Genomic DNA, 24,030 nt, shown 5'->3' with positions numbered 1-24,030 from the left:
CCAGAAATAGGATTCTTCAAAATGAATGTGCATACTATTTGGAAAAAGAAAAGTAGTAAGGCAGGTTATGGGTTTCTTTTAAGAAATACTGATGGAAAACTTATTGGTGCAGGAATTGATAGAGGAAGGGCAATAGATGCTGAATCAACATAATGTAGAGGCTTACTCAAGGGAATCTTATGGTGCAAGCATCACCAGTCATCAAAGCTACTGATTGAAATGGAAGCCCAGGATGTAGTCTCTTTTCTTTTGGAGAAGCAATGATATTTGTGAAGAATTCTGATGTTGATGATACTAGGTTTTTGAATTTATTTGTGGAATTTGTTGTTGTGCCTCCTAAAAGATTTTCAATTGGGGATGGTGAAGTGTTTGAAGTAGTATGTGAAGGTAATGAGGTGGAAGAGATAACAGGGGGGGTATCTCAAATTGACCCATGAACATTCAGTGTTCATACACTAAATGTTCGTACTCTTGTTGGACTATAAACATTCAGTGTTCATACACTATGAACACTGAATGTTCATACTCTTGTTGGACTATGAACATTCAGTGTTCATACTCCTAGTGGACTATGAACACTGAATGTTCATACTCTTGTTGGACTATGAACATTTAGTGTTCATAGTTGATGCAGTACAGTTTGCCAATGCATATGTATCAACCTGAAATCCCCACTCTCTACTAATGTCACTCTCTCTCCCTTTTCTTCTTTCTTTTTCTTTCTCTCTTCTTTTCTCTCCCTCTCTTTCCTATCTGCTGTTCTTTTTATACCGTCTCTCCTCCTTTTCCTGTCCGTCGATCCTCCCCCTTATCCTCTGGTCGCGATCTTCCCACCTGTCCTCTTAGGGTTCACGTCCCCCCTCTCTATGCTCCCTCGCCCACCTTTCTTATCTTGCCCCTGTTTTCCTTCATTAACCCTTCTGACATCATTCCTCTGACCTCACCTTAGGGTTCCATTGCCTCAAATGCCGTCATGGTGCCCCTACTTTCTCACCTCGCCCTGAGCCCTCCATCTGTCCCTTCATCTAGCGGCCTCCATTCTGCCGTACCCCGGACACGTCTGCTTCTAGGGTTCCGCATCCATGTTCTGCTGTCCTCCCCTGTTGTTTGATTCCACTGCACCCGCCCCTCTTTTAAACTTGGTCCATGACTCTATTACGGGTCACTACAAATGCCCCTTCTTGACCTCGCGTCCATACCTTGGGCTCGAGGTCGAGAACTCTTCCCCTTCTCTCTCCTTTTTTACTGTTCCCTGTCCTTCTTGGACAGCGTGTGATGTGAGAGGCACTCATCACGCGCGCTCTTCCTGACGGCCCCTGGGTTCCGGTGCATCGATGTCGCCGATTTTGGTGGCCCCCTTCTGACGCTCCGTTTTCTTTGCCGGCTGAAGTTACTCCTTTACCCCTGACCTATTTAAACCCCATTCCCCTTCTTCTTCCCTCACTTTCTTTCATTTGGTCTTGCTCCTCTCTTCTTAATCTCCATCTTCGCACTCCTTCAAATATTCTCCGACGCACAAGCTCCCCCAGTGGTGGTCTGCTCTGCATCCTTTCTACACGGTTGTCTCCGTAGCTTTTCCTGACTTCCTCTCTCGCTGATAGGTATGCTTTCTCCTATTTTCCTCCTTTTGTTGATCAGTACTCCGTTTTTTCTTGTGAACTCCGTTGATCCTTTGCGTCTGCTCATCTTCTATCGATGTCGGGACGTGAATCCGGCGCCTCTACCTCTTCCGTTATTCGACACGCCTCACCCACTCCCCTTCTTCGCCCGCCGTGCCCTCCACCTCAGGTCATCCTGCTACCTTACTGCCGCCTCCCCCTAGATCCCATAGACCTCATTTAAATGCCCTTATAGCGGCTTACGGTATCCCATCCGACGTCAGTCTTTGGAACGCGTGCCTTACGTCATCCACTATCCTCTTTGGTTCCCCGGCCGGGCTCCCTCGTCATTACTGTAGGTCAAATAGTTGCCGGTCTACGGCTTCCGCTTACTCTGTTGGACGTGGAAGTCTGCAACCACTTTAACATTCCCCCCTGCCAAGGTATAGGTAACTTTTGGCGAGTAATGCATGCCGCGAATTCCTACAACAAATCCCACGATCCCAAGATTTCCGGTCGAGACATCTATTCCCATTATTATCTCAAAACTAGTACCAAAGGCGTCGAAGATAGGATATCGGTCCTTACTGCGTTAAGCCCTAAAAAGCGATCTTTCCTTGAAGCTTACCCGCCGACAAAGTCCGGCACCACTATCCGCTCTATGTTTCCGGCAACTTCTTGTCCGCGGACATTCCCTCCCTCACCGACTCTTAATTTAATCATCGCCTTCCGCTTCTTGGCGGTGAGTACTAGTCTCTTCTCCGTTATGCTCAAGTGTTTTCTCTCCCGTTTACTAACTTGCTTCTATTTTTTGTCTACGGGTTGGCGCCCGATTCGGATCCCACATTTCGACGGCGTCTCGCCCGATCTTTGAACATATCCAGCGGCCTAGGATCTGCTCAAGCCACACCTTTGCTAGGCATCCATCCCACTACCGCGACTCCCCTGTTGCCCATTCCCGCTCTCAACACTTTCAACGGTTTGTCAGGTCCCTTTTTCCGCCCTCCACCTCCCAAGGAACGAAAGCCCCGCGCTTCCCCTCTTTCAAAGAAGAGACTTCATCCGCGGAACCCTCAACAATCCCCACCCCAGTCTTCCTCTCCTTCCTCGCCCCGTCCCTCCCTCCGAAGCTATCTCCGGTGGGACGACAGGTTCACCTCACCCAACTCCCCCGCTGAGAACATGGATGTTCACAAACAGAAGCTCTTCGACAGCGACTCTGAGGATGACGAGGTCATAGAGATCCCCTCCACTGAGGTACAGGTACCCATCGAACAGCCACCTTCCAAGAGGCCGCCAAACCTCCGCTCCGCGATGCGACACCCTTCTTCCGCTTTCGACGACCGCATCCGTGGAAGCGGCCTCCATCCCCTCCGTCCGTCACTCTCCCCCTCCCTCCTCTCCCACTCGTCAGCTTGGTAAAGAGCCCGTGGTCGCACCCACTTCCTCTGATGCCCCGGCGCCCCCTCCTGCTGTTGCCGAAGAGTTCCGTCCCGTATTCAAGGTGCACAACCGTCGGGTAAATCTCGATGATTCTGCTCTAGACAATGCCGCGGTGGCATCCTCATTATTCTACAACTCTCATCTACCCCGAGACATTGCCTATGCAGATGGAGGTACCTTCGACTCGCACCGCACCTCGTTGTACACCAATTGGGAAAGGGTGAGTCTCTCCCTTTTTTTTTTTAAACCTCTCCATTGCGTCTTAGGTCAATCTGGATATCTCTTACATGATCCGCGGCCTTCTCAGCGCTAGAACCAAACTGGCTACCTTGGAGAGGGAGTTGGATGGTCCCCTGGGCTTGAGGGCGACCAACGCCGCTCTTCAATCGGATTTGGCGGTTGCCTCCCTAGCCTCTCGTGCCCAAGATGAACTCGGACGCTTGAAGGAATCCCTCCTAAATCATCACCCGGCAAAACTGGCCTCTCTATCCGGCGGCATCGAGGGACACCGGAAGCCCTCAAAGCGACAACACCAAGAGACCCTAGCGCGGAGTCCCAAAAAGAACACATCGACATGAACATTCTCCGCGATCGTTTCAAGCTTCTGGCCGACAAGAGGGTGGCCAAGAAACTGCACGAAGCCATGGATCGTCTCACTCAAGAAGGCCGTCTTCTCCTAGAAAAGCTTGACATTCCCACTCCCGGCCCTACTGAGGCTCTAGTGGATCTCCCGCTGGCTGTCGATACCCCTCCAGCACCGACCGAGACTGCGGATTGCCACTCCAGGGGGAATGCCGCTACCCTCCCTACTGAGACTCCTGAAGCTGTAGTTACCGTCCCCCATATGCCTTAGAAATTTTTGGTGTTGTAATATGCCCTTTTTGCTTGCCTGTCTTTACCCTTAGTTGTATTTACTCTTTTCCACTCTTTATGTTATTGTAATACTACCTTGAACTCTGTCTGTTATTTTACCGTCTCTTTGTCAACTGATGCTACTTCCTAGTTCAACTCTCCATCTTTTTCTTTCTCCATTATTCTGTTTCTTTTCTTCGTCCTATTCTTCTCCCAAACCTCCAATGGGTTCTCCCAATAGCTACCCTCTCTTCCTGCGCTGGGTACTGGCCGGGGCTACTCCCTGGAACCTTTGCATCTCCGATCCGAAGCTGGTTCAACAAACTCCTCGGGTCGACCCGAGGAGGGCTTACCCTACTCCGCGGGATCTCTCTGACTTTTACCTGATGGGGCTATCTCGCTGCCCCCTGTATCTCTAGCTTCGCTGACCCAAGTAGGTCTCCCACACTCCCCCGGCTCTCTCAGACTTTCGCCTGATGGGGCTCTCTCGTTGCCCCATGTATCTCTAACATCACTGATCCGAGGAGGGCTCACCCTGCTCCGCGGACCCTTCCAGACTTTCGTCTAGTGGGGCTCCCTCGTTGCCCCATGTACTCCTAGCTTTTCTGACCCGGGGAGGGCTCACCCCTCTCCCCAGGCTTTCTCAGGCTTCTACCTGATGGGCCCTCTCGTTGTCCCATGCGTCTCTAGCATCACTGATCCGCGGACCCTTCCAGACTTTCGTCTAATGGGGCTCCCTCGTTGCCCCATGTATTTCTAACTTCTCGACCGAGGAGGGCTCACCCCACTCCCGTGCTCTCTCGGACTTTTCGTCGATGGGGCTATCCGGCATTGTCCCATGTATCTATAGCATCCCTGATCCGGGGAGGGCTCAACCCACTCCGCGGACCCCCAGACTTTCGTCTAATGGGGCTCTTTCGTTGCCCCATGCATCCCTGGCTCCTCTGATCCGAGGAGGGCTCGCCCCACTCAGCGGTCTCTCTCATACTTCCGCCCGATGGGGCCCCCAGCATCTCTAGCTTTTCTGACCCGTGGAGGGCTCACCCCACTCCCCAGGCTCTCTCAAACTTCCGCCTGATGGGGCTCTCTCATTGCCCCACGTATCTCTAACATCACTGATCCGAGGAGGGCTCACCCCGCACCGCGGACCCTTCCAGACTTTCGTCTAGTGGGGCTCCCTCATTGCCCCATGTACTCCTAGCTTTTCTGACCCGAGGAGGGCTCACCCCTCTCCCCAGGCTTTCTCAAACTTCTGCCTGATGGGCTCTCTCGTTGCCCCATGTATCTCTAGCATCCCTAATCCGAGGAGGGCTTACCCCACTCCACGGACTTTCCAAATACATATAGTCCCTATACAATTCTTTACCTTGAAACACATGAGGCATTTTTTCTGTTCCTATAAGGCTTACATTACTTTCTGCGATACCATGGACAACAAACTTCACTACATTCACAAAAGTGCTGCGGTTTTATATTTTTACATTCAGCGGGGGTCCTCCTCTCCGACCCCCTTTACATTGCTCAAGACGTGCTTACATTTAATGATAAAATTTTTTCAACAGTCTTACGTTCCATGGTCTCTCTATCTGCTTCCCCTCCATGGTCTGCAACTTGTAGGTTCTGGACCCTCCAGCCTCTACCACGGTATACGGCCCTTCCCATGTTGGACCCAACTTCCCGTCCTTCTCCTCTTTGGTACTCGGCATCACCCACCGCAGCACCTACTCCTCGACCTTGAAGTGTCGTGGGCGACCCACCGGTTTATCTTGTCTCTGCAGCCTTCGGTGATATTCCTCTAGCCGAATACGCGCGGTATCTCTTTTCTCCTCCAACAAGTTCAAGTCTCCAGCCAATATACGCCAATTAGAACCATCTTCCACCGCCCTGGTTCGCCCCGTAGCCGCGATCATCTCTGAAGGGATTACAGCTTCGACTCCGTACGCCATGGCGAAGGGCGTCTCCTTGGTACTTGTCCTCGGGGTGGTTCTATATGCCCACAGCACATGATTCAGCTCATCGGCCCAGGCACCCTTTTTATCCTCCAACTTCCTTTTCAAGTTGTTCATAATCGTTTTGTTGGACGCCTCTGCCTGTCCGTTGCCCTCGGGGTTGTAAGGAGCCGAGAAACCCTGCCTCACCCGATATGTCTGTAAAAATGCTGCCACTTTTGCTCCCGTGAACTGAGTCCCGTTGTCGGCGATTATTGCATATGGTACCCCAAACCTACATATGATGTTCTCCCATAGGAACTTAATCACTTGTGCCTCTTTGATTTGCTGTAACGGAACGGCCTCAATCCACTTTGTGAAGTAGTGCATTCTTTGTCGGCAAAGATGTATCTTCTCCGCCCGCTTGCCGCGGGGCGGTCCTACTATATCCATTGCCCACATGGAAAATGGCCATGGGCTTGACACGTTGTGTAGGGGTTTAGCAGGTGCGAATATCCGCTGTGAGAATCTCTGGCATTTGAGGCATCTCTATGCGAAGTCCACTGCATCCTTTTTCATATGAGGCCAAAAGTATCCCTGTGTCAATAACCGGTGTCGCGATAGTTCTTCCCTTGAATGGCTCCCCCCGTGCGATTCGCTAATACCTCCTTAGATACTCGAGACCCTAAGCATTTCAACAATGGCCCACTGAAGTTTCTTCGGTATACCTCTTCTTCTACCAAGACGTATCTTGGCCGCATGCGCTCCAACCTTCTCCTTTCTTTCTTGTCCGTCACCCCCTTCCCTCGCAAAAAATCCCTGATGGGATCGGTCTAGCACTCTTCTTCCTCGGTTACCTGACATGCCTCCGCCCCTTTTTCAGTGCTAGGTCGGTCCAATCTCCCCACCCTTATCGTCCTCTCTTCTGACCCCGACATTGCCGCCGCCACATATGCCAGTGCATCGGCATGTCTGTTCTCCCCCCGACCCAGGTGTACAAACTGGATCTTTGCGAACCTTTTGGCCCTTTCCCGCACCACTTCCAGATACTTTGCCATCCTCGGACATCTAGCTACAAAGCCTCCGTTAACCTGGCATACCACGAGGTTCGAGTCCGAATACACTATCAGCTCTAGGACCCCCACCTCCTCAGCCATCCCCAAACCTGCTATCACTGCCTCATACTCCGCTTCATTGCTTGACGCCGCAAATCCCAATTTTGTCGTAAACTCTATCCTATTATTATCAGGCGTAACAAGCACCACCCCTATGCCGCTACTTTCATCTGTGGCTGACCCATCCGCGAATATCCTCCATCCATTCCTTTTATCCCAGGGGTCCATCGTTCCTAGTTCCCCGTCTTTCTCTGGTTCCATAATCATTTCTTCCCCCCAATTAGGATCCTCAGCAGGGAATTCCGCTAAGAATTCTGCCACTTCTTGCACTTTCTCCGCGGTCCTCGTCTGATACTGTATCTCGTACGTGATAAAATGTAAAATGTATAGTCTACCTACGTAATGAACTACTTATCCAAAACGTAAGTAAACTAGAACTATTCTTTTACGAGTCTATTATCAAAGCTTCTACTCTCAATGCGAATTGCACTAAATGGAGATCACTGAAGTTCGTTCCCTCTAGTTCCTAGCATGGATTGTTTTCTAAGTCTAACTAGTCACTCTTAAGTCAATGAGAGCTTTTCACGAAATATTATACTACGATACTTAATTAAGATGATTACTAGAAATTAACTACAAATGCTATGGAAATACTATTGTTTGACTCTAGATAAAGGAATTAGAGGGGAATCGAATCCACCTCGAATCCAACTTAATGACCTAGTACAGATTGTGGTATCTCGATTCTTACGTTTTTCGGCAAGAATTCGAGTCTAATCCCTAGTGTTCATGGCATTTCTACCAAGTACTAACTAGCATGTGAGGTCGCCCACCCATTCTCATGGCTTAAACGCCGCGACTTCTAGAGTGGAATAGATGCTACAACGCGTTTCTATACTAAACAACTAAGGTTTCATCAAGGCTTCATCAACCCCTCTAATGGAGGTTTAGCCTTGAGTCATCAATCTAACATTTACCATTGAATCTAAACTAAACATAATGTGAGAAATTGAGAATTACTTAATTTAGCAATAATGAATCTAATTTAATGGCTGGAATAAAACAATGACAAAAATTGAATTTAGATCTAAAATGGAAATGACAAATTCGAACTTGATAAAAAATACTACTTTATTTATCTAATCAATCAAGAACAATGATTCAGAGATTTAATCTAAAACAAGAATTTAAATGGAACTAAAACTTCATTTAATTAATAAAACTAGATCTATAATTCTATATCTTAATTTAGGTCTAACTAGCTACTATTAACAAAGAGCTAAGCTTTTGTTTTTATACATCCAGATCCAAAATTCGTGCATGGGCTTGGAGCCATGGGTTGGGCCGCAGAATCGGCCCAAAACCCAATTCTTTTCGATCAAAAAGGCCTCTTCAGCTGCAGTTAGCTTCCACAGACTTTTCGTCCACTTCTGCTCCTCTGATTGGGTCAAGGCTTGGACCATTGCAAAGCTCTTTCCGAGCCGGTCGTTTTGACATAAGGTAGGCCTCAATCGAGGTCCGAGTCCAAAGATATGGCATTCGAAGTTCTGGCGACTTTTGCTCCTTTATCTCGCTAAAGTGGCACATTTTCTGCAAGCATAATGGACTTTGAAGCCCGAAATGCATAAAACACGTAATCGGTATTAACTCTTACTTATTATTCACATAATTGGTCTAACATTATGATTATTAAGGGGTTAAAACTACAGTTTTGGGCTCTTATCAAGACGCGATTTGAGCATCACTGCCCATTTCAACATTCTTCCCGAACTCTTTGTCCTTAATGCATGCTTAAGGGGTAGGTTGGTAACCACTACAACTGAATGGGCTTCGAAGTAGGGCTTCAGCCGAGTGAGTCGAAAAGATCGAGGGCGGTGCATACCTCTCGATTCTACTATATCTCGCCTGCGTCTAGCGAGTGTTTTGCTCTGAAAATACACCGGACTCTCCACTCGATCTACTAGGCGATCAAGACCGAAGCTCACCGCGATTCGGAGGCCCCTAGATACAGGTACAACTTCTCCCTTCCTCCTCCGCCGCGATAACAAGGGCACTCTGCTCAAATACCCTTCTTCAATACTTGGAATGCCGCCGCACTCCTCCGTCATATGCTAAGTCCGCGTCTCAAAGATATACTACATATCGTGATGCATTTGTCGGATGACTTGGATATGAACCTATTTTCTACCTCTTTTACATTCTCGCGGGGATGACATTTCTATCAAAGCCCTTATCATTTCGGATTAGCCTCTATGCGCGGTGGGTCACAATGTAGCCCAAGAACTTGCGATGGTTACTCGAATGTGCATTTTCGGGATTCAATTTCAAATTATACTTCCGCAATATATCGAAAGTCTCCCGCAAGCCCTCCAAATGCTCTTCCTCCGACATGCTCTTTTCCACCATATCATCTATGTACAGTTCAATTCCCTTCCGAATCTTGCTTTCGAACATTTTCTCGCCCAGTCTTTGGAACGTGGCTCCCGCATTCTTCAGCCCAAACGGCATCCTATTGTAGCAATAGGTGCCACCTTCTACCACAAACGCGGTTTTCTCCTGATCCGGACCATACATCGCCACCTGGTTGTATCCCATTGATGCGTCCATGAACGAGAATACTTTATACCCTGCCGTCCTGTCTACCAACTCATCTACCCGTGGCATAGGGTAGCTGTCTTTCGGGCACTCTCTATTCACATCTGTGAAATCGACACACATACGCACTTTGCCATTCTTTTTAGGCACCGCGACCACATTGGACAGCCACTCGGTGAATTCGATTTCTCGTATGATGCCTGCTCCCTTCAGCCTTAACACCTCTTCACGAATACTCTCCGCGATACTTCGTGCCGATATCTCGCGAACTCCACCGACCGTGGCACGGCATCTTCATTCATGTGCAACCTTTGGCACGCAAATTCCGGGTCTAACCCTGTGACATCCTTAATCGTCCACACAAACACATCCCTATTTTCCGACAAGAACCGTATCAACCTGTCTTTCCATTCCTCCGTTAGACTGGAACCTACCGAGATGAGCCTCTCTTCCTCTCCTTCTCCAATATTCACCACTTCGATTGTATCTAAAGTCTTTGACCCCTCCGCCGGTCCCCCTTTCACCTCCGTGGAGCCGATCTGTAATTGCTATGCCCGTCTCTTCCTCGGGTGGGGGCCTTCATCCTCTGTCTTATGCACCAACCGCTTCACTGTTCCCCTATGACTGTTTTTGGCTGTCACCTGATCTTCGCGGACTTCGAATGTACCCGAAGGAGTTGGAAATCGTATCACTTGATAATATGTAGACGGTACAGCCTTCATATCGTGAATCCACCTTCTACCCAAGATCGCGTTATATTGGGAGGTGGAATCCACCACCATGAACCACGCGAACACCATAACAGGGCCCACGGTCACCGGCAACAAGAGTTCCCCCACGGGCTCCATCATGCTTCCGTTGAATCCATATAATTTGGTGCGGGGAGGCCTCAACTGTCCAGGATCCATCCCCATCTCTTCCGAGCTCCTTTAAACAACGGATCTACGCGCTTCCACAATCCACCAACACTCTCTTCACCAGATAATTTCCCATCGCCACCATGATTACTAATGCGTCCTCATGAGGGGAATCCACTGCTTGCAAATCAGACCTACTGAAGACGATCATATCTAGATCTTCGGTGGATCCCATTCTTGGTCGAGGAACTGAGACCCTACTACTGATTTGTTGGATGCTCGCGGTCCTCCTCACCCTATCTCTATGCGCATTATGACTTAATATCTCCCCACTAAAAATCACATGTATAGTCCCCAGCAGTTGACCCTGCCGCTGCATGCGGTCATCATTTTGTGCTTCTTTCACAAATTCCTTCATTTTGCCCTTATCCACCAATCTCTGCACCATCCACTTCAAAGCATAACAGTCATCCATCTCATGATTTCGCATCTGGTGATATTCGCAGAACGGTTTATCTGGCAGCTCCATTAGTCCGCGGTCCCTCATATCCCTGCAGGTTTTTAATAAGTGGTAATATCTCCCCCAATGGTCTGTTTAGCGGCGTCACTTCTATCTCCCAGTACGGCTTCTTCTCTCTATTCTTTCCTGCCGAACTCTTTCCCGTGTTCTTTCCACCCTTGGGTTGTATCCGCGATACCTTTCGCTTCCCCTCTCTGCATTCCTCCCTTTGCGGTGCTCCCTATCCTTGTCCAAAGATAGAACAGCTTTCCCCGCTCTCCTGGACTCCCTCGGCAGTGTGTCCTCATACCTGATGTATTTTTCCACCCGGGGATATAATTCGTGCAACGTGGCAATCTCATTCTTGGCGACGGACTGATGTACTCCCGTCCCCGGCCGTAGCCCGCGTTCAAAGGCGATGATCGCGGTTCTTTCATCCAAGTTCTCTACCTTCAGAGTTTCGGCTTTGAACCGGCACAGATATTCTCTCACTGTCTCTGCTGATTTTTGCCTCTCGTTAAATAGGGCCGCGATGTCAACCGTCCTCTTCTTCTGGTGTATGAAGTGCCCTATGAAAGCCTGCTCCAACTCCTGAAAATTCCCTATACTCTCTGCTGGCAGCCGGTAATACCAGTCCGACGCCCCTCCTTTCAAACTTGCTGGGAACATCATGCACCGCAGCCCATCATACCTTGGTTCTTGCCATAGCGGCATCCATTTGGTGAAGTGGTGGATATGATCCGCCGGATCTCCGGTTCCATCATTATCTCTCAAATCGGGGCTGGTTAAAGCGTTTTGGGACCTCCGAAGCCCAGATCCCGCTCATCAACGGGTTGCGATTCAACCCGGCCACCACCTGTCTGGCCGCTCCTCCCCGGCTTTTCTCTTTCGGCTGGTTTGCTTCTCTGTCCCTATCTATCAGATCTTGTACTTGTTCGATCGTCAAGCCTGCCACCGGATTTTCCACCAAGTTGGGCTCCTCTTTTTCCTCCTCCGAGTCACCGTTTGCTTCCTCGTCCAGCCCTTCCTCGTGTCTTTCCTTCTCTCTCCTCAACCCATCGTTCTCCTCCCTTAGCCTCCCGATCTCCTCCCTCATGAGCCGCGTCTCTTCTGTTTCTAAGTCGGCTCCCCCGCCTTCTTCTTCCTCTATCCCTGCTTCGGTGTCCTCCTTTCGCCTTGGTACTCTCTTTGGCTTTGCCGGTTTGTTTCTAGCCCGGTGCCATCTTGACTTTCGACCCTCTGCTCACTTCCCCACAGACGGCGCCAAATGTATCAACCTGAAATCCCCACTCTCTACTAATGTCACTCTCTCTCCCTTTTCTTCTTTCTTTTTCTTTCTCTCTTCTTTTCTCTCCCTCTCTTTCCTATATGCTATTCTTTTTATACCGTCTCTCCTCCTTTTCCTGTCCGTCGATCCTCCCCCTTATCCTTTGGTCGCGATCTTCCCACCTGTCCTCTTAGGGTTCACGTCCCCCCTCTCTATGCTCCCTCGCCCACCTTTCTTATCTTGCCCCTGTTTTCCTTCATTAACCCTTCTGACGTCATTCCTCTGACCTCACCTTAGGGTTCCATCGCCTCAAATGTCGTCATGGTGCCCCCGGACTTTCTCACCTCGCTTCTAGGGTTCCGTGTCATCATGTTATCCATTTGTCCGGACCGCGTCTGCTTCTAGGGTTGATTCCACTACTGTCCCCCTGTTGTTTGATTCCACTTGGTTTTTTTTGACTTGGTCCACGGCTCTATTACGGGTCACTACAGCATATGCTAATGAACTTGGCATATGACTAAGATCAAAATGGAAGCAACTAAGAGAGAAAGCAGCATGGATCAATATATCAGCTACATGGAGAGAAACAAATTCAGGAGCGGACAGTTGCACGAGACATGGTGCTGCTTTACAAAATGGAGAAAGTAAATGGTGGGACAATAAGCCTCCATTTGTGAGGAACTTGGAAAACCATTTTACTACTTACTTCCGATTCATAAGCTAAATTTTGGATGTAATAGGTGGGTTCACATATGATGAAATCCATACTATACAGATCTTACACTTCATATTCTTTTTTCTTGTAACCTGTTAATTTTTTTGAATCAATTACGTTTTAGCGAAAAAAAAAAGAACTTGGCATATGATGCGTATGTCAATGAACTGGAAAAGCTGGCAACAAAGTCGGAAAGACATGGATGCGGCCATATTTGATTAGAAACGTCAAAATAAGCATAACCCACAGCTTTGCTATGGGCACCACTCTCTCGGGCCCTAAATCCATCGTTTAAGCCTTCAAAATCACGTTTTTTGCCGTTTTAGGAAATTTTTGTTTTTGCTATATCTTTTGATAGGAGAGTCCGTTTTTGATTTGGTCAGTTGGGTTAGTTCTATTTTGATTATTAGTTTCTTAATATGTGGTTATCCCAAAACTTTCCATTTTTGAAAAATTTCGAGTTTTGTGGTAATTAGGGTATTTTGCCTATATAAAGGCTGGTAGTCTGTATTAGGGTTTTTAGTTTTGGTTTGAGTTAATAATATTAAGAGTTGTTTCTCTTGTTTCCATTGTTTGGTATTCCTTGTGTGTGAATCAACAAACCTTGAAGCCATTAATCCCTGGTATTTCACAAGAAATCAACAGACTTTAGTGTTCATGCCTTGAAGCCATTGGACTATGAACAATGAATGTTTATATACTCTTGTTGGACTATGAACAATGAATGTTCATACTCTTGTTAGACAGCTTATATATTGTCGTATATAAACTTTCTTTGTTATATAGTGTCGTGCATAGCTTATACATTGCCGTATATAAGCTTTACGAGTAGATATGACACTATAACTGTCATACTTATATGTTATGTCACTTCTTACAACATACATCTGCAGACTACTCAAACCTTCTATTCGGAAACATAGAGCCGAACAATACCATTTCTTCATATTCATCACACTTGAATATGTAACATACAATTAAATGGATGATGAATGTTATCACACACAGAAGTAACATACACTTGAATATGTAACATACAATTAAATTAAAGACTTATCTAACGCTAAAATAGAAGTACTTTGCTGTATTTTATCACACAAAAACTCTCTTACACATTCTAAACCCCATCACCCACCTAATATTACAAACTAGATAATGAAAATACTAATATGTTAGTTGCTTCTCACCACCAACATCACTGTAGTAATATGCACCACCTGAACCCCTATTGAAACCAGAATCCCTTCTATTAATTCTGCTTGGATTGCACTTTCACATTTAAACTTGCTATAGACTGCTGTAGACTGCCCCCATAAATCTTCCATCTTGACTTTGAGTTTGCTTTTCCACCTTAATATCTACTTCCAGCCTGTTCGACACCATGTCCCTCTAGAGTTCTCTCTTACATTGGAGCCCATACTCTCCAACAAACTTCAGTTCTACATCCAAACGCTCCTTCTCATATGGACAATGGGGATTCTTAAAGGTTTTCCCATCTGAAACAATTCCATACAAACTAAATTCACAAGCAATAATAACCACACGCTAACAATGTATAGTACAAGACACAATTATACGGTATATCAGACTTGCTACTTCTATTAACCACATTGTCTCCACTCTTATCAAGTAATCTGACACCTTCCAGAAGTAACAAATTAAAAACTCACTCAAACAAAATATGTTAATAATTCATAATTTATATTTTGACATGTTAACAAACTCACTCAAACATATAGTCCCAAAATGAAGGATAGTAAATAATATACATTTGAATATGAATTAAAAAATTAAACTCAAAAAAAAAAAAAGGTTATTTTCTCACTTCCAGAATTAGCAAAAACTGCATGTATCAATTAAAAAAAAAAAAACAAACTCGAGAATTAAAAAAAAAAAAATTGAACAAATATTTCAAAATTTTAAAAAGTACATACCTTGTGAGAATCGAGAATGGGGGGTTTTGGGTTCTTCAAATTTGGGTGCTGAAAAATCGAAAATAGGGAGTTTTGGGATATTTTGATTTCAAATTTGGGTACGTGAAATAGAATAGTTTGTTGGAGGAGAGGCGTTTGTTTTGGGTTCGGTTTGATTTTGATTTTTGATAGTTAAAATGGAAATTTTCGGTTTTTGGAGAGAGAGAAAGAGTGAGAAGGTAAGGGTTTTGATCAGAAAATAGAAATGAAATTTGAGAGAGAAAGAAAGTAATTTACCAAAATACCCTTGCTCTATTTAGTTAAGGCAATATTTGGGCCTTTGATTTCTAATTTAGATTGGGTGATCTAGTGGTGAGTTTCGGCTGTAAGGTTGTTGTTAGACTTTCGGCTGTCAACCTATCTGGCCCGATATATCTTATAAATAAAAGTTCAGTTTAATCAAGTGTTCTTGTTGCTGACTGATTTTCTTCCGCATTAATCAGGTGTTTTACCTGATCTCTTTCTTTATATTTGGTATCAGAACCATGGCAGCTTAATTTGAGGTTAGTGTATAACGGTGAGGAAATGTCTTACAATTATATTTAATTGTTTTATTTCCTAAAAAGATGTAAGTAAGAGATATTAGTATGATTAAGAAAAAAAACGTGAGGGTTACTCTTAAGGACTACTTGCTAAAAGGTTCGGTTTTCCGACCACAAGAATGTCCGCCTGGATCCTAAAATACTGTTGACTCTTCCTTTCCAGTATTATGAATAATATCTTATTAGAGATGAAGTTAGGATCACTTAATTTCATTCTTGTTGATATAAGACTATTTGCATAAGCAATAGGTCATTTTTGTTTCTTTGCGTTTATATTGGTAACTCTGGGACGTCACCCAAGTCGCGTAAGGATTATGCAGTGCCGTTTAGCAGGATATGCGTTTAGGCCGTTTGCACCCGTAAGGCGTTGACAGACGTGGTTTTACTTAATATAAACATTAAAGACTTGATTTTGATTGTACTGTTTATAATATTTGGAGAAGAAGACGATGTATCAACAATTGCATCATGAATAGTTTTAATATTACTGTTTGGTATAGTTATAATTCATTATACTCTACCTGTTTTGCACTAACACCTCAACACCCATGGCACAATCATCAAATAATGATGATCTGAGTTCAATTAAGAACACAGAATTAATCGAGTATGATCTCGACACACAGGACAAAATGAATAAATGGACGATTCCTAATATGGATCCCAAGACCATATATAAATATGGTAGCTGGATGGAAAATTTGACCAGCAAAATTGCAATAAAAACTATGGAACAAACTATTAGTTTACATTCCATGAGTAATAATTTGCATCTTTTATGTCGTCGGGATTTATATCCTTATGTGAAAAATTATAAATTTATTCATATAGGATTAATACAGGTTGCTTTCAGACCTTTGACCCTTTTGGGTATGAATGCTTGTATTCAAGCAACTCTCAGAGATGCTAGATGTCTCGACTATTTACCGTCCCTCATGGGAGCTATAGAGACTAGTCTTTGTCATGGACCAGTCTATTTTGATGTCTATCCTAATTTAAGTTTATCTTTATCGGATAGAAATCTTTATGATTCTTTATCATTACAAATTCAGGCTAAAGGTTATAACTTTTTACCTTGATCTGAGGTGATTGGAATCACTTATAGAATTCACTATAAGGTGTTACAAACTCTAACACCAAATGCATGACATAAAACTACACCAGGTAAGACTGTGTTAATTGACACAAATCTTTTAACTTCTAGTGTAGCAACACCCAGGATGATTCCTTGGAGTGAAATCCAATTTCCAGATTCATGGATATCTAAAAGCTTATTTGTTCAACCACAGCTAATCATTAATAATGATTTAGATCAAATAATTCAATCAACAGAAGGTGAAGTTATATTGAACTTTAAGAAACCTTTTGTTAGTAGAAGTTTGTCTTCGAGATCCTCTTATAAGATCTCCATACCACAATCTTCTAGGCATTCAGTTTCAGATACTGAATCCATATCTCAGTATAATCAATATGTAGAAGAGATTCGTATCTCTAATCAACAAATACCACATGGTATTTATACACAAAAAGCTAGGGAATCTCCCACAGCGTCAGAAATGGATTTTGTTTTATAATAGATTATACACCTTATGAAACTTATCAATTTTATAAATTAAAATATGAAGAGTTGAGTAAATATTTTACTCCTACAGAATTGAAACCTATGATTCGACCTTATAATGATTATTATGATTATCATCAAAGGAATCGAACTACTCTTGCAAAATGGTTTTGTCTTGAGTATCAGGATCATAAAATCCTGAATGGCAGAGTTGAACGTGCAGCTCTGAGAAAAGAGATGACTTACTATTTAATAGCCAAACAAGAGGCTAGGCTTAGGGCCAAATTAAATAGTGAGCTATCTAATAATAATAATAATAATAATAATAATAATAATAATACCTTAATTAATAAGGATATTAATTTACCTAATAAAGAGGTAAGTCTTACTCAAGTACATGAAGAGATTATTTCTCAACCTGTTGCTACTAATAAGGAGAACATTACTATTAAGAAATGTAATTTTGCTCCTGTTGATAATTATATTGGTGTTCTAGAATTTCATCAAAAGAAATGGACAACGGTTGATGAAAAGGAGATGACAGCCGTTCATCCTCCTACGACACCTTTAAAGCTGAAAGACAGTCTGGAAACTGTAGCTTATATCAATCCCCAAGAAGATATGCACAAATCTGTTAGTATTGAAGATATTAATAAAATCTGTAAACAAAATAATTATACGAATTTGTGTTTACAGACTATTGGAGCTCAATTAATTAGAATTGAGAATAATGCTGAAAGTATCCTTAAACATATCCCTAGGATAGATCCTAGTAAAAATAAGGATAAAAAACCTTTAAAGAATATTTCTTTAAAACAACATATTTTTGCTGGTCATATTAAACCATCTATTCAACCTCCTTTGGATATTCCAAACTTCAAGTTGGATCAACCGTCATCCAAAAATGATTTTATTGAGAAATTATATACTCAATAAAGTAAATTGAATCTTAACATTCTATCTCAGGAATCTAATTCTGAGGATGATATTAATCCAAATGAGATTTTGGATATCGAAACAAATTTTGTTTCACCCAATATTAACAAGGTCACTTATGAGAAAAATACTCATAAGATGGGTCATGTAGGCCGTAGTAGGAATTATTATCCTCGACCTACTCCCCAAGACATTTTGTATGAAGAAGCCTATTTTAATGACCAACCGTCTTATCAGGCTAAAACTATTTATACATGGAATATTGATGTTAAATCTGACTATCAGATTTATCACACTTTACAGGAAATGCTCATGTATGCGAGTGTTTGCAAAGCCCATGGTAATATATATGCGGATGTATGTAGATTTATTACCCATGGTTTTATTGGTATTCTCAAAGGTTGGTGGGATAATGTTCTCACTAATGAGCAAAGATTTGAAATCTTTAACTCTACCAAATTGGAGTTTAATTCAGAAGCAAACCAGGATATATCTATATTTGATGCGGTTTATACTTTATGTCTTTATATTGTCCATCATTTTATTGGACTTGATGGCTTATCAGCTGAAAAGAATAGAGAGATGCTCCAGAATCTTAGATGTCCTACCTTATCTCATTTTAGATGGTATAAGGATGTCTTCTTAGCCAAAGTGTTTCAATTACATGATGCTAATAGTGAGCATTATTGGAAATCTAAGTTTATTGATGGTATCCTTAACTTCTTTGCAGAAAAGGTTAGGAAAAAGCTTAGAGATTTAAATGGAGGATCTAATATTTCTTATGAGTCTCACACATATGGGAGTCTCATTAATCAGGTCATTCAGGAAGGTCTTAGCCTTTGTAATGATCTAAAACTACAGCATCAGCTTAAAAAGCAAAATCTTTCTGGTAGGAAAGAATTAGGAGAATTTTGTGAGCAATTTGCTTATGATATTCCTCCTGAGAGGAAAAAAAAATTTCTTCTCACAAAGCCCAGAAACCTTACAAGAGAAAATACTCTCGAAAAAATAAAAAGGATTTCAACAAAAATTGGAAACCTAATAAAGAATTTTATAAAAATCCACATAACAAGATTAATGTTACTTGTTTAAAATGTGGAAAGATTGGTCATTATGCCAACAGGTGTCAGACCAAACAAAAACTTAATAATTTAGAGATTGATGAAGATCTTAGATTACAGTTAAGTAAGATCTTACTTAACAGAACTCGATGAGAGATTTGAAGGTACTTCGAGCTTTCAAACTCAGCCACAAACTTCAAAAATCTCCAAAAATCTTCGAATGTTACTGGAATCTTCCCCCGCCTGGAGTATTAAAGATGAATGCAGATGGAAGTTCTAGGGGTAATCTAGGTATCTCAGGGTGGGGTGCTGTTTATAGAGATCATAATGGGGCTTTCCTTGGGGTTGCAGCGGGGGGATTAGGAGTTTCTACCAACTACATGGCGGAGACATATGCGATTGTGGAAGGAGTCACAAAAGCTATAGAAATGGGATGGAGGCATATATGGGTGGAATCGGACTCTTCTGATAGTCCAAGCTTTCCAACAAGATAATATGCCTTTGGAGAGTCAGGAGCACGATGGCAGCTATTGCAAGCAAGCAACATGGATTAATATCACCTCAATCTGGAGGAAACTAATTTGGGGATGAGAGGCTAGCATTGCTAGACATGGAGCAGGGCTAACTAAAGGGCAAAGTGTATGGTGGCAGTCTCGACCTCCATTTGTGAGACATCTTGAGAACCAGAATACTACGTACTTTAGATTTACTCACTAAGAACTGTTGTAGTGAGAAGGGTACATGGTTGTTTTATCCTTCTTAGTCCAGTCATATCAGAATGTTCTTATTTTTTCTTCTTGTAACCTTTATTCTTTTAAGTTAATCAATTACCTTTTAAAAAAAAAAAAAGATCTTACTTAACACTAGTTCTTCTGAAACAGATAATGAATCAAAGGATCTTTATTCTAGTTCTTCAGGTGATGAAGCACCATGTCAGTGTAACATGTTGCAATCAAAATGTGATAGCATGGAAGCTATCTTACAGATGAATGGTTTGATTATTAATGTTTTAACCAATGATCAGCAGTCTGTTCTGAATCTTATAGATTCCATTACTAACCCAGACACTAAGCTAAAGTTAATTAAAACTTGATTTAAAGCAGTAAAGGATAATGTTATTGATCATTCTGAAGGATACAATCTGAAAGAAGTCTTTGATCGCCTAGGAAGCAATAAACCTAAACCTGCAAAATTTTCTTATCAGGACCTGGATAAAGAGGTCCAGAATCTCAATGGGGAGATTCTTCAATTAAAATAGAAAGTATTTCAAATTGAGAAACACCAATCTAAGGAAGTTATTTCCTTTACATTTTCTAGGAAATGGAATATTTTTATAACTTTGATTATTAACAAAGAATATATTCTTACTGTTTATATTGCTTTAGTTGATAGTGGTGCAGATATGAATTGCATCCAGGAAGGATTAATTCCTCAAAAATATTTTGAAACTACTACTCAAACTATGACCAGTGCTAGTGGTAGTAAAATTGCAATTAAACATAAACTTACTAAGGTTGCTATTAGTAAGAATGAGGTTAATATACCTCTATCCTTTTTATTGATAAAAGATCTTACCAAGCAAATTATACTGGGAACCCCTTTTCTAAATACCATTCTTCCTATTAATAAAATTGATAATTATGGTATTTACACTAACTTTGAGGATCACCCTTTGGTCTTCGAATTTATTTCTTCTTCTTTGCAGAACATGAAGGTTCAAGATTGTGAAATATAATTCACAAAACAGATGTTTCTTTGAGTATCCAAATATTTTGGAAACAACATACTCTTCATTATTCAGAGAATATTTCTCCGGGATTATATCATATGCATCTAAGGCATAATTTGATGTCTTTTACAGAATCCAGAATGCTCCAATTTGGTTATTTGGAGAATCCATTATATGGACAGCACACAGAGCAGCCCCCAGTGGCCTCTGAATCCTTACAGGATACTGTTGATGTTGAGTTCATCAACATCCTTGAGGACAATTTAGGCCTCCCTAACTAGGATTATTCTCAGGAGTCTGTTAGTATATCTGACAGCATCAACAAGGGTAAAACCTTGGAGTCTGATTATTTCAGCACCATTGCGAGTTCTTCGCATAATCCTTCTAGAAAATCTAACAGTACTGGTAAAAGAAAAGTACGATTTGATGATCTAGAGTTACCTTATGTCCATGATAACAGGAATAATTTCTTTACACATCAGAAGCTTCTTAGCTTTCAGAAGTCCATTTTGGACAATGTTATCAATTCCTTTGATCATAATAATAAGAGGAATCTTCTCCAGATCCTTAAAACTACTGCTAAATATTTTAGCAAGATAAACCAATATTCAATCAAACCTTGGTCTGACTTCAAAAATAAAACCAGTAAGTCAAAGAGATCCCTTGATTGTGTGTCTTAGAGTACTCTCTCCAAAGACTTTTCAGAATCCTTTTGGAATAAAGCCAAAATATCTCTTCCAGCACCCTTGCCGGAAGTAATTCAAAACCTCCCTCCTTCACATTTTCAGAAGTGGATTCTTAATTGGAATTCAATTGTTTTGGGAACTTGTCCTTTAATTATTAAAGGTATTGCCCACATCACTGAAGGAACCCATAGTATGCACCCAAATCTTCATATCCTCCTCCCAGCCATATTTTGGCAATATTTTCTTCCTGGAGATATGTATTTAATCGATAAATTATTAGACATGGGATTTATTAAATCCATCACCATCAGTACAGAGGTTTCTTTGGAAGCAGGAAAGAATAACATAACATTCTTGGCCTATCCATTGGTCCAAGCCATAGAAAATACTATGATGAAATGTCATGGAACTATTTACTGTGAATTTACCACAGCTTGTCCTGAATACACAGAATATGAAACTTATCCTTCAGTTTTTCTGGTCCGAATCCACAAACAAAGACCTTTTGATATATCAAAAGCTCTTTCTCTTTCGGAATCTAAGGAGAAATTTCATACCATTACAGCAGAAGACAGAGTTAGAGAAATGGCAGAAATTCGTGCTATTGGTCTTCATCAGATTAAGTGGTTTATCAGATATAATTCAATACAAAAGTATCCAAAGTTCACTCTTTTGTCTGAATCTGATAGATTCTTGATCCTTACAAAATCTCTGGACAATTCTAATAGACCAGATTTTATGAACAATTCAGCAGAACCAGTTCTTTGGCTCTTTGCCCAAAAGCTATGGAAAATTTCAAGCTTATTAATGAAGAAGGACCTTATGAGTTTCTTAATCATCTCGGATACCTTTCCTCTGACACAGAACTAGAAGATGTGGATAATGATATCCTTATCCAAGTTGCTGAGAATCTACGCACTCAACTTGGCACTCCTAAACATAATGACCGACATTATGGCCCATGATAAGGACCAAAAACAGAATCAGTATTATTTTGCTTGGATTGTTATCCTTACAGCTGGATTTGCAATGCTTTTGTCTAGATGGGACCCTTGAATGGGACATTTTACCTTTTGCTTTTCTTAAAGTCAAAAGTGAGCATTATAAGGATTCTTATCCTTTTAAGATAGAAATTAAAGACAAGTATGCCTTGTCAAGGTGGCCTAGTCGACTGCGACTCCTTTAGCACACGTAACCACTTCCTGTGCGGACTCCAAATTATATTTTGAGATCCGACTAGTATAAAAGGGATACCTCACCCTTGTTGAGGAACATCTTTCATTTTACCTTTCATTTTTCTCTTTGTTCAAGTGTGATAAGAGTGCTCTCTTTTCTCCCCCCTTGTAATATAAACAATCTTATAAATAAAAGTTTAGTTTAATCAAGTGTTCTTGCTGCTGACTGATCTTCTTCCGCATTAATCAGGTGTTTTACCTGATCTCTTTCTTATATAATTGATTTAATTTAAAAATATATAAAACCGGCCGGTCGGATCGAATTAGGTTAATATCGGTTAAACTGTAACTCAATCAGTTTGGTTCGGGTAACGGTTCGACTCGAAATTAGTTCATTAAGTTCGGTTAGTATAACAAAGCCGGTTCGGTTTGGTTCCAAAAAAATATAAATCGATAGAGTCGGTTCGGTTGTCAGTTTAGACCTAAACTGACCTGTGCACACCCCTAGTTAAATCAATAGTAGCGTGGACGAACTTAGTTCCAACATTATTGCACTTGATAAAAACCGAGATGGTGTTGTCATCATGTGTTTCATTAGCTAAATGGCCCGAGAGGAAAAAAATGATCAAGTGTGCGAGATAGAGACGTTTTCATTTGAGTGATCCACGTGTCTCTTGGCAGCTGGTGGAACATAAGAACCCTTTCAATGTTGTTCACTCCGAGAAAGTTGAGATCTCATGGAGTTAGTTCAATACGTTAAGTTGACTCGGTATGTGATGATGTTGGTCGAACGGTCTCAGTGGAGATGATCATAGTCACAAATTGGCAAGGATGAAATCGTTAATTCATACAAATTCGTTAAAAAAATTGGAAAAAATCAAGAAACCCCATAAATAATTAAAACATAAAATAGTATACAATGTTTGATTGTGCATCATGTCATGGTTACTTCGACCATATATCAAATTCAAAATTTACAAATATATGTAAAGCCTTGTTATATCTTACAATATTCTACAAATAATTGCAATTTAGAAAATAAAATATTAAAATAAAATAATGTAAAGTTATCCATCATAAAAAAAATTGGAAAAAATCGGTAAACATCGAGAATTATGAGACTTTTACCGTTTTAATTGTTTATTCGTTTTGAAATTCGGTAATTTGTCAATTGGAGACTTTTTACGTTTTTTTGAAAAAATCGGAGATTTTTGTGACTATGGAGATGATACGAACTTTGGCATTTGCATTACTCATTTTTCTTCTCTGCTTCTGTCTCAACTCCTCAAGCTTAAACTGCAAAAACAGGTTATAGGAGGGAATGAAAAACATTGTGGAGAGACTTTAATCATTGGGGAATCCGGTTTAGGGGTGGGAATTTGGCCCTAACGACCCTAACCCGGCCCTGACCGACCCGACCCTAAGCCCTATAAAGCCCTCACAGAGTTTAGGGCCGGCCCGGCCCGGCCCTAATGCCTTCTAGGGCAGGGCTAGGGCT

The 24,030-nt window shown here is 42.1% G+C and overlaps 1 protein-coding gene across 1 annotated transcript; it reads right to left on the bottom strand.

Moving 5' to 3' along the window:
- Positions 1 to 10,473: 10,473 nt before the first annotated feature.
- Positions 10,474 to 10,917, bottom strand: LOC147492087 (uncharacterized). The gene has a single exon (XM_086567397.1). The coding sequence runs from the start codon at positions 10,915 to 10,917 to the stop codon at positions 10,474 to 10,476; it is 444 nt and encodes a 147-aa protein (XP_086423523.1).
- Positions 10,918 to 24,030: the final 13,113 nt, after the last annotated feature.

The sequence above is a fragment of the Coptis chinensis genome, chromosome 6 (assembly GCF_015680905.1).
Source record: "Coptis chinensis isolate HL-2020 chromosome 6, ASM1568090v1, whole genome shotgun sequence".
In the NCBI taxonomy this organism is placed as follows: Eukaryota; Viridiplantae; Streptophyta; class Magnoliopsida; order Ranunculales; family Ranunculaceae; genus Coptis; species Coptis chinensis.
Note: the sequence above shows the minus strand (reverse complement) of the source record. Positions and strands in the feature narration are given on the sequence as shown.

Bases quoted from the DNA above. Each gene is read 5' to 3' on its own strand.
- LOC147492087 (XM_086567397.1), bottom strand. From the start codon at position 10,917: ATGGAGCTGCCAGATAAACCGTTCTGCGAATATCACCAGATGCGAAAT.